General features: G+C 36.5%; 1 protein-coding gene across 1 annotated transcript in view; it reads right to left on the bottom strand.

Annotated features, from left to right (window-relative positions):
• The window catches only part of khdrbs3 (KH domain containing, RNA binding, signal transduction associated 3), a 169,449-nt gene that overhangs the window by 58,484 nt on the left and 98,474 nt on the right, over positions 1-12,491 (bottom strand). The window contains exons 3-5 of the mRNA XM_055220108.2: positions 6,736-6,852; positions 1,039-1,185; positions 512-651 (exon numbers count right to left, since the gene is read on the bottom strand). Coding sequence (XP_055076083.2) covers positions 512-651; positions 1,039-1,185; positions 6,736-6,852 — 404 coding nt within the window. The remainder of the gene's footprint in view (positions 1-511; positions 652-1,038; positions 1,186-6,735; positions 6,853-12,491) is intronic.

Raw genomic sequence — 12,491 nt, 5'->3', positions numbered from 1 at the left:
CACTCCGTTGCTCTGATTGGTCGTAGGTCTATCCAATTGAGTGCAGAGGCATTTTTCGGTTGAGACATGCCCCATAATCATAGCCCAATGGAGCGGTATCAGACTCAAATTCTGACTGGAATTGAGTATGACAACGTCAGGCTACCCTCGGTATCTAAAATATTGCCAAAGATGGCTTAACAGGTAAGTAGGAAGTATAGCATGGAAGAGACGCAGCGTCTCGTTCCCTTCTCAGGGAACAAGGGTTACATACATAACCAGAGACGGCTTTTGTGGACTGTTTTGTCATATTTTTTAAATATAATTATTTTCTAATTATATTCTGAATTTATTTTTTTTTTTTAAATAAGCCTCGTTTTCATAAAAATGGTTAATTATGAAATGAATGATAACTGCATTATTGAAATAAAGAAACATGCTTTTTCAGTGTGTTTATGGTCTGGTTAAGCTGAATTTTAAGTGATGTGTGGATAAGAAATACTAAAATGTTAAATGCATGCAAAATAGGCACCTGACAGCTCCCGGCGTTGGCGTTCCTCGTGCCCGTGTGCTGCTTTTTCCTCTCGCAGCTGGAACCTTTGCGTCTTCCGAGCCTCCATTTAAATACGTCAGTTCCTGTAGCTGAGCCTGTCTGATTTCATCGTTATAGTCCTATACAATAAACAACACATGAGCATTGGTTAATGAGCTGTAATGTGATATAATGGTCCACTGAGAAACAATATGGCCATGTAACCACCAAAATGTTTTAACTCAATGGGACACAAGATCAGGTGAAACTGAATGGTGTGATATTAACAGAACATTGCGTTGAAAATTGCTGCAACTTTACTTCTGTTATGGTCTTTAAGTCGGTTAAACATAAAATGTAGTTAATAAAAATTGTACTGTGTGCAAAAGGTGCAAAATTGATTTTTTTTGACTGAACGCACTTTCCGCATCCCAAGGTCAAAATACGACAGCTGTAGGAACTCTTTGTCCCATTATCAATAAAACTTTAGTACTGTAAATTGCAAAATTAAATAAACACAGACATACTGGAATTAGAAATTTCTTGATCTCTTCCAGCGCATGACCCATTCTCGCGTAGGCTTCTGCAGGTGGGGCGAAGACTTCGATTAACACGTGAAGATCCTCATTAAGGTGATGATACTTTGCCTCTCCGCTCTTCCGAAGTTCTTCCTCCTTTAAATATGGAAATGTAAAGAAATGTGTGACCGTGTGTGTGAAATCCAGTCTAGTCTTATAATCTAATGATGGGATTAAGAGCATCAAAGTTTGATTTCAGTCTTTTCTGTGACCTTACGCAGTCAATATTAGGGGACATATCATGAAAATTTGACTTTTTTCATGTTTAAGTGCTATAACTGGGTCCCCAGTGCTTTTATCAACCTTGAAAATGTGAAAAATATGAACCCAGTTGCTTAGTTTTGATAAACCATTTTCTACAAGTATGTGAAAAAATAGGTCATTGGAATGTGGCTCCCCCTGTGATGTCAGAAGGGGATAATGCCGCCCCTTAACCTGCACTATACAACCACAGCACTGCCATTTAGTGCAGAGATCAGCTCATTTGCATTTAAATGCACACACCCAAAATCTGCACATTTTGCTCACACCTACAAAGTGGCAATTTTAACATCCTATAATAAATTATCTGTGGGGTATTTTGAGCTAAAACTTACGTGGAGGACACCAAAGATTTATTTGACATCTTAAAAAAGACTTGTGAAATGGCCCCTTTAAGGATATCAAGGTTAAAATTTTACAGAATTAATCATTGTATGTAGAAAACAGTACATCACAAAAAAGACTTTAGCTGGGCTTTCACAAATTTTTATTCATGCCGAGTGCATGCAAGATGCACGTTTTTCTAGTACAATGAAATCAAACCCAAAACTTATTTCCTACTGCTTTGCTTTACCACTTAAAATGGTATGAAAAAATGGAACATGTAATACATCTTTCTATTATTTTCAGGAAAAGTTTTTAATTAATTTAAAAATGTGTTTTGGCTTTGAATGGCCAAATAATCCCCAACAAAGAAATAGCCTGTTTCGTCTGTAATCGTTTCTTAAAATACCACCTCTAAAATGTCACGTTCATGCCAGATGTGAATAAACACATAAAATAATTAATAAACCTCATAATCACGGCATGCATATTTAATTCAATTCAAATTATAATTACAAATGCAAATCCATTAACACTTGGCCAGTGAGTCTGGAGGGGAGGGAGGGTGTTGTGTATCCAGCACTAACACACTATGGCCACAAAACAAAAGGACAATTAAAGAAACAAACCAAGGTCCTTAAAAAGGTACTTTGCAGTGGTGTCATAGAAGAACTATTTTTGGTTCCCTAAAGAACCATTCAGTCAAAGCTTCTTGAAATAAGCACTGTAATGACATCACCTGTCAGAAATACTGTACTACTACCTGCTTGAAGGGGCAGCAATGCTTCCTGCTTTGTTTTAAAAGCTGGGTGAGATTCCTTCACCATAAAGTGGTGAAAAAAACTAATTTGGAGTCTCCTCAGCTTCCTCTGATGTCATGCAATTAATCTTGTCTCTTTAAGACAGTCAAATGAGATGCTAATTTCCTTCACATGTCTGCTGTTTGTTGAAGAAGGTCAACACAGTGCAGATGGAGTAATGGACTGGCATGTGCATGCGTGCATTTAAATGCACATTCAATTTTATTTTTAAATATGACATATTTTTATAATTTGAGCAGGGCATTCCATAAGAAAAAATATAGGATGGGACCTAATTGTGTCCATGAGGAATTAAGATGGATTGGCCAAAGAATAGAGCCAGATGTAAACCACCAATTAAACTTAATAAAAAAAAATGTCTGAGTTTCTAAGATTTTGTTACTCTATATCCTTTTTTTTTTTGCATTAAGCTACATGTAGCATCACAATTTGTGCAAAACCTGATGATCCATGTTGTCTCATCATTGTCTAGTGAGGCCGGACTCACACAACAGGATTTTTAAGATCCTGGTCGATTATGTAATTTGGTTGCACCAGATATCAAAATCTGAACTAGACACTACAAGATTTGAAAATAAATGTGTCAAAAATCAAATATGTGACCCTGGACCACATAACTAGTCATAAGTTGCTCAGGTATATTTGTAGCAATAGCCAACAAATATGCAAAAAAAAACAATTAGGATATTACGTAAAGATCATGTTCCACAAACATATTTTACAAAGTTCATAATGTAAATATATCAAAAACCTATTTATCATTAGTAATATGCGTTGCTAAGGACTTCATTTGGACCACTTTAAAGGTTATTTTCTCAATATTTAAATTTTTAACTGGCATGTACTGAGGTAATTATCTCAGTTAAGATTCCTAAATATTAAACATGTCTAATATATTCGGGGCCGCCGCAATTTTCTTGTGAGCAGATCGGGAGGTGTAAGATTTGATCTGTTAATGGCATAAATAAATATTATAATCTTAGCTGAACAACATTCTTGGGAGGGAAAATCGGGTCAAATTCGTGCCAAAAATCCTGCAGTGCTGCATGCCATAGGCATCTCATTTGCTTAAGTAAAAACAACATTTTTTGAAGAAGTTAACATTATTAAAGGAATAGTTCACCCAAAATGAAAATTCTGTCATCATTTCCTCATTCTCATATTTTAATAAATGATGGTAAGCACACAACTGATTGTAACCATTGACTTCCATAGTAGGAAAACAAATATTAAGGAAGTATTGTAATAAATGATGAAAAATATTTTGATAAATGATGGAAAGCACACAGCTTATTGTAAACATTGACTTCCATAGTATGAAAACAAATATTATGAAAGTATTGTGATAAATGATGAAGAAGATATGAAGAGTTTCGTTGCAAAACGAGATAAATCCGTTTTGAACATTTTTGTCAAAACAAGTTTATTATAATGTTATCATGTAATTATTTTGTTTTATGGTGCTACTTAGCTGTCAAAACAAACCAACTGCAGTTGAATTGATATTAATTGGAATCCACAACAAAAAACGAGATTTCTGAAAAATTAAAAAAACGTTATCTCGTTTTGCAACAAAACTCTTCATATTTTTATAAATAATGGAAAGCACACAGCTTATTGTAAACATTGACTTCCATAGGAGGAAAAAAATATTATGAAAGTATTGTGATAAATGATAAAGAAGATTTCGTTGCAAAACGAGATGTTTATTATAATGTTATCATGTTATTATTTTGTTTTATGGTGCTTCTTAGCTGTCAAAACAAACCAACTGCAGTTGAATTGATATTAATTGGAATCCACAACAAAAAAACAAGATTTCTAAAAAAAAAAAAAAACTGAGTTATCTCGTTTTGCAACAAAACTCTTCATACTTTTATAAATAATGGAAAGCTTATTGTAAACATTGACTTCCATAGTAGGAAAACAAATATTATGGAAGTATTGTTTGATAACTGATGACAAAATATGGGAAGCACACCATGACCGTACCCATTGAATTCCATCGTATTTGTTTTTCCTACTATGGAAGTCAATGGTTACAATCAGCTGTGTAATTACCATCATTTATTAAAACATTTTCTTTTGTGTTCATCAGAAGAAAGAAATTCATACAGGTTTACAACAACATGAGGATGAGAAAATACAGCCCAGTCTCACGGAGTTGCGTATAAATAGCACGAAGTGTAAAAATCGTGCAATACGTATGCCAAATTCCACTTTGGCGTGCATATGATACGCCAGTCTTTCCCATTCACTTAAACGGTCCATCTTTTTTTTTTTATTATTGGTTTCTCAATTTTTTTCTGTTTTTGAAACCATTTTCGCTTTGGTTTAGGGTTAGATTTCAGATTTGCTTAATAAGGTTATTTAATATACAGGTTTCTCTATGGTTTTGTCCATATTTAAGCCATGGTCCCTTGGAGTTGGGGTTAGAGTTGGGGTTTGGGTTAGGATGTCATTTTTATATAACAAAAAGTTGTTCTAACCCTAAACCCAAGCGAAAATGGTAAAAAATAGCAAAAAAATTTAGAAACCAATAAATAAAATGACAAAAAGATGCACCGTTTAAGTGAGACTGGGTAGGAAAATAACGACAGTATTTTCATTTTTTGGTGCACTATCCCTTTAAGGCCACATTTTTTTTCATTCTACTGTAGTAATAATGTAACCTATCAAATATATTTTCATTGTGGTCTTACATTTTTTGGACCATCTCAGACCAACTTTTTCCTCAAATCATCTTCTGGGTTTTGGGTTTGTACTTTATGTTTACTGTCAATGATGTTTGGTAAATTCTGTAAAATTTGCTTCTGCAAAGGTAATGATTTGCTTTAAGCAAATCTCTGCTCTCCAATTTACAGAGCATGACTCTCTCTCTCTCTCTCTCTCTCTCTCTCTCTCTCTCTCTCTCTCTCTCTCTCTCTCTCTCTCTCTCTCTCACAGAGAAGTGTGTTCACCAAACTCTGACAGGACCGGAGCAGTGCAGCAGTCAATAACAACATGGCCAATTAGTAGATAAAACCTTCCAGAACACCCTGAGTTTTGTAGCAGCTGTCTGAAGGGAAAAGATTGCTCGTGTAAACAGTCAATAGAATTTGCGAGCGTGTTAATACATGCACACATTTACATGACCTGCAGAAGAGCTGTTCAAAAACATCCCAAAACCAACTACACACACAGAATCGGATTTAAGCAAAAATGACTTATAAATGTTCCTGCTGCGGCTTATATGGCTACTTGGAATATAGTGGGAGAAAATAGACCAATGGTCTCCAACATGGTGCCCGTGGGCACCAGGTTGCCCGCACAGAGTCTTTGAGTTGCCCGCCAAAGCACATTCTATTAATATACTAAATTTAAATATTCATTTATTGCATATTTTTTATATTTGCTTGGCTTCTTTTATGTATGTTGACATTTAAACAATGATAAAATATATCAACAAGTAAAATAAAAATGTTTTGAGTAGACTATATAAAAAAGTAGTCCTCCAGATTGTTTTATTCATTGTGGTAGCACCACAAAAAGGTTGGAGACCCCTGATATAGACTTTAGGAAAAATATATCATGGACAAGATGATGACAGAATGTTCATTTGTGAGCAAACTATGCTGTTAAATGTTGAAAAACCAGGTTGTTAAATTTTAAAGGTCAGAGAGATTAAGAAATAGTCAAATGAAACGAAATAATTTTGTGTTTTACATTATAAGTGGAATTGAGGAAAATGACCTTAAAAGCCTTCAATTGTTGACATAATGCTGATTCAGTGGTTTGCTCTTTCTTTCGCTATCTCTCTATCCCTGTCTCTCTCTATAACAGGACGCTGAGCTTTGCATTATTTTTTATGAAATGATATCCCTCTTCTCAGGTGAGGACGGGGGAACAAGTTCATCAGAAACTATTGATCGGTTTAGTCAGTGGAGCGACTCACATGGCTGAAATCATTCTGATCACTTCTCAACAATGACAGGAGAGACAATGAGACAGTGAACTGAAAGATGGGACAAAACCACTGTATACATTAGTTCCCTTAATACTGCAGTGAACCATTTTTTCCCCTTAAAGAACCTTTGGAACAAAGCAACCTTTGGCGAAAAACAGATTTGTGTTTTGTGTAAGCACACAGCACACAAAAACATTTCTTGTAGCCTTGGACACTCAGTGCAGAGGGAAGGTAAGAAAGAAAGAAAGAATACAAGAAAGAAAGAAAGAAGAACATTAATGATTGAATGAATACCTTTTCTTTATCTCTCATGGATCCTTTGCCGAGGATGGACATCTTGGTCAGCGTGTCTTCCTGTAGTCTCTTTAATGAGTTCCCTCGAGGACCCAGGAGTTTACCCACAAAATTAAACTAAACAAGAGAAATACAGAAGACAGAAAGTTTTCTTTCAAACCAGTATTTTCTAATTCCTATTTCTTCTGATATTTTAATTATTCAACATATCACTAAATAAAGCAACCAAAGACAGTACTCTAGCAACCGATTAACAAAGCCTATATCTCTGCATCAGAAAATCGTAGAGACATGGGGGGTTGTTTATATTATTCATGCTGGCAAGCAGCCTTTGAAATATCATCATTGGCAGCTGCAAGCCACTCCCTAGCAACCAAAGATAGTACCCTAGCAACAAAGATTAACAAAGCCAATAACTCTGCATCATAACATGGTATATACATGGGTAGATTGTTTTACTTGTGGTTTAGAGTATAATCACTGGTGGATGCCAATTCACTCCCTAGCAACCAAACAGAGGTTACCTACAGTAGCAACGTTACAGTAGCAAGACCTATATCTCTGCAGCAGAGTATCATAGATAAAATGCACGTATCTTGTTACTACTGTATTTTTCGGTCTATAAGCCGAGTTTTGTTTCATAACTTGGCTGGTGCTGCTTCTTATAGCCAGGTGCGCCTTGTAAGTCAGTATGAATTAATTTTGACATTTATGGCGCAAGAGACAACATTACCGTCTACAGCCGCGAGACTCCGCCATATGTTGCTTCTGTATTTATGTAATTCAATGAATTCAGTGATGTGGAATTACGAGTATGCAAACTTCACGCTAGTTGGCTTGTTCGGTTAATTTAGCCTATTCAACCTTCCAGGTAAGTTTTGTATGCTATGGTTTATCGTTTAAATAACTGATAAGATTACTTTAACATACAGACATCTATTCAGCCTGCTGTTCTGTCTGCTATTGTTTAGTTGAATAACTTGTCATTCCAGATTAAATGTCTCTTCTTTGGCTTGGATTTTGTGAAATAATTTTCTAAATAAACGCAACGTATAGTCCACTGCGACTTATAGTCCACTGCGACTTATAGTCCACTGCAATTTATATATGTTATTTCGTCTTAATGACGCATTTTTGAATGATGCGGCTTATACTCCATTGCAGCTTATAGTCCGGAAAGTACGGTATTTCTTTTGATATTTTATTTATTTTCATATCACTAAATATTTCTCTGCAATAATGTTAATATATGAAACATGATCCTTGTCTGGCACCACCAACTATTTTCAACATGCATGATCCTCTGGTTTCTAATTTCACTTCAATTTTCAATTAGTTGAGTAACACAAGTAAAAAACACTTTAATGTTAGTAATAGGTTTCCTCGGTAGTCTTTCCAACAGTTTAAAAAACAGAAACGCACACACAAACAAACCCCACAGCACTTTTTCACAATAATAATCGGTCCATGAGATTTGTGTTTCATGCAATGCAACAAAATCTAAAGGTCCTCTTGAAAGAGTCACATCTGTGGAAGAGGCTTTTTTGAATCACAGGACACGCGCTCTAAATCACACACATGGACAGTTTTGTGTCACATTCACGTGGAAACAGGTGGCAAAGATCAAAGACACAAGAGAAAGAAAAATGAGATGGAGAGATTCAAGCAAAGGCCCAGAGAGACTAAAGAATGAATCCTGTGGAAAAGTACAGATAGAGGAGGTGAGATCTGTCTTGTTAAAGCGCTTCACCTGTGCCTGCTGTCTGGACTTGTTAACCATCTCACCACTGAGCAGAAGATCAAACCTTGCCACCCATAAAGACCTCAGAAAAAATTCACAGAATATAGGGGCTGCTCTTGATGTTTCTCAACCACAAAGACACATTTTAAAAAACGAAGAGAATGCAATTAATATTAAAATAAAAACGGTTACAAAAATGCATAAAGCAGAGGTCGAGCTGCATCTCAATTAGCACTACATACTAAAAGTATGCCTCCTTTCCGTGAGTGTAATGGGAGCATGTGAAGTATCATAAAATCGTGTCACAAATCTCACTGTCAGAAACTACTTGTGTTAGCATGTAGGTGCTTTGAAATTTTTATTGTCTTTTATGCATTTATGATCTCATGTCAGACTGTTCTGGCAGATGAATACTTCTGAAATCAAACTGAAAAAGTACAACGCTCAGGCACCTCTCAAATAATACTAATCATCATCCCTGGGGTGTTAAATGAATCAAAAATATGAATACAAAAATTTTCAAATCTAATATTCCTTGAATTTGAAACATTGGCCGTTTCCCGATTCCAAGAATGCAAAGAATATACCTGTGTTCTCGTCTTGCCACGCAACATTAGAAAAAATGAACACGGAAGGACGCGAGGACAGAGAATGCATCTTTGTGAGAACTGGGATGTACTTGTGCTGTGATCTTCCTCTTGGCTTCTCAGCATATTTTAATCATATTTTAATTAAATTCAACATCGCAAGATTCATAACATAATTAACCATTATTTACAATATTAAGTTTTATTGCATATATTATGGGACTTCAAGCGAGTTCGATGCATCCTCGTAATCAAGAACACATCCGGGTACAACCAGGTACCTTCACGCGTAAGTATTGAAACTGGACTTTGACGGTTGATGATTACGCATAGAGGGAGGACACAAGAACGCAAGATTGCATTAGAACGCAAATAAGAAACGGCAATTATTTTCTTCTAAAACTCAGACGTTTGTGGTTTCGCTTTAAGAATGGGATTAGATTTATACTGGGACGAGTAAGCGTCTGTGGTGTATTTTCAGATGTTTTAGGAGTGCGATATGTTCTGCTGCAGTCATTGGATGTTTGTTTAGTCTCTTTCATTAGATGGCTGTTATTTACAGGCTGTTTTGTTTATCTGCTCTTTAATGGTGTAATCTGATGATATTAATGCCTGTAAATGACAGCGTGGGCCTTAATCTGGACATTAAACACAGCGGCGAGCTGCGTGAGGATTTACGTAAGCTCCAAAGCTCTCGAACGCTACAGCATGCACGCGCACACATTAAAACACAAACTCCTCTATATTGCAAAAAACAAAACAGGATGAATAAAAATTATGTGACTATGAAATAGAAAAATCTATATGGAGGGAAAAGGAAACATTTAAGAGATCATTTGTGTCCGTAGCACAAATGAGTTTTGTGCCAATATTTGGTTAGATAGTTTGTTTAAATCTCTTAGCCTAAGTATGAGCTATACTTGGGTTACCAAGCTGTATTATTTTCCGAAAAGATCTCCCCTGCTTTGGGAATCTTGAGATAAAACCACCTCTGGGGGAAGATAATAATGGTTATCTGATAAAAACACACAGAATGTAGAAAAGAAGACATTTGTGCTTATAAAGAGGGACGAAGGAAAAACTACCCAACGGGCATATACTGATATCTCACCACGAAGCTTATTATGAATTCATTTTAATTGCAGATTGCATCAGGTAATGAGGGCAATTTAATGATCCTTCAGACGATAGCGTGTCCAGATGCAAATGCAGAACCACAGATTTACATTTTTCTTAACAAACCCGTTCAAAGGAATCTACAGTATACGTGTGAAGTTTTTACTGATGGATGTGTAGATGAAATGCCCTGCGACCTGATGAGACTGACCCTGGTGGTATGACTGTTAGGATTGTTTTCGTTATTGAAATAAAAATACTGGGGCATACACACACAACACGAATTCAACAATTTGCGTGGGTGGATTACATACAAAGTCAATGCAAAGACACAAATAGACACAAAGTCGAGCAGTGCGATGTAAATGACGCAAATTGGGTAGTGCGATTGCCACAGAAACACCCGCGATTCGCCTCAAACGTGTCTTCGTGCAAGTTCAAAATACTCAACTCAAGCAGAAAAATAGCATGACACAAAATTAAATCCTGCGAGAAATCTAGAGCGAGGAACGCGAAGCTTCCGATTTGGTGTGTACGCAGCATAATAGGGAGTACACACCAAATGCGAATTACACAAGTAGATTACATTTAAAGTCAATGCAAAGACGCAAATAGACATGAACTCACACGGGGCGATTGCAATAAAAACACGTGCTATACGCCTCAAATGCATCTTTGCGCAAGTTAAAAATATTCAACTTCACATGACACGAAGTTAAATCCCGCGAGTAATCTAGAGCGAGGAATGCGAAGCTTCGCATTTGGTGTATACGCAGAATAATGGGTAGTACACACCAAATGCGAATTTAATGATTAAGACAAGTAGATTACATTTAAAGTCAACGCAAAGGCGCAAACAGACGTGAACTCACACGGGGCAATTGCCATGAAAAACATGCTATATGCCTCAAACGCATCTTCGTGCAAGTTAAAAATATTCAACTTAAGCGAAAAATTTATATGACATGAAGTTAAATCCCGCGAGTAATCTAGAGCGAGGAATGCGAAGCTTCGCATTTGGTGTATTTTTGCAGAATAATAAGTAGTACACACAAAATGGGAATTCAATGATTTAGACAAGTAGATTACATTTAAAGTCAATGCAAAGGCGCAAACAGACGTGAACTCACACGGGGCGATTGCCATGAAAAACGCACTATTCCCCTCAAACGCATCTTCACACAAGTTGAAAATATTCAACTTAAGCGAAAAATTCACATGACACGAAGTTAAATCCCGCGAGTAATCTAGAGCGAGGAATGCCGAAGCTTCGCATTTGGTGTGTACGAAGCATAATGGGGAGTTCACACCAAATGCGAATTCAATGATTTAGACAAGTAGATTACATTTAAAGTCAATGCAAAGGCGCAAATAGACGTGAACTCACACGGGGCGATTGCCATGAAAAACATGCTATATGCCTCAAACGCATCTTCACACAAGTTGAAAATATTCAACTTAAGCGAAAAATTCACATGACACGAAGTTAAATCCCGCGAGTAATCTAGAGCGAGAAATGCGATGCTTCGCATTTGGTGGGTACGCAGCATAATGGGGAGTACACACCAAACGCAAATTCAATGATTTAGACAAGTAGATTACATTTAAAGTCAACGCAAAGGCTTGAACTTACATGGGGCTATTGCCACGAAAACACACGCTATACGCCTCAAACGCGTCTTTGCGCAAGTTGAAAATATTCCACTTAAGCAAAAAATTCACACAACTTAAAGTTAAATCCCGAGAGTAATCTACAGCGAGGAACATGATGCTTCGCATTTGGTGTGCACGCAGCATAATGGTGTTTGCACCAAAACTTAAGCAAATTTTCGTATCGTATTTCTTGCTCTAGCTACTTGCGAGTTTACGTGTTAGTCGCGCAAATGAAAACAATGCTCTCCTGAATTTCCAGATTATCCGGACATGTCAATCCGGACGTGTCCAAAAGCTCTTTGCTAATCTTGCGAATTTTCCACTCCAGTTATGTTTTAACTTGCTTGGAAGATGCAAAAGAGGCAAATATTGCGCATTTGCGGCAGTCGTGTTGCCTTATTTGCATTATTTTAATTGCCGTGCACACATTTGTGTCTATTCGCATCTTTGCATTGACTTTGTAATCTATTCACGCAAATAATTAAATTTGCTTTTGGTGCTTCTTTATTGATTTTTTATTATTTTTAAAGTCACCAATCTCACCACGTCCTCAAAAGAGGAAATTAGCTATCGCAGTATGTGACCAACAAGGTTTGCAGTATTGTGCGTACAAATAATGAATGTCATTAGTTTTCTTAACAAACTTAAAATTGCGCGTA

Source organism: Misgurnus anguillicaudatus, chromosome 20 (assembly GCF_027580225.2).
Source record: "Misgurnus anguillicaudatus chromosome 20, ASM2758022v2, whole genome shotgun sequence".
NCBI lineage: Eukaryota > Metazoa > Chordata > Actinopteri > Cypriniformes > Cobitidae > Misgurnus > Misgurnus anguillicaudatus.
The sequence above is the reverse complement of the archived record's forward strand: the minus strand, read 5'-3'. Positions and strand labels throughout refer to the sequence as shown.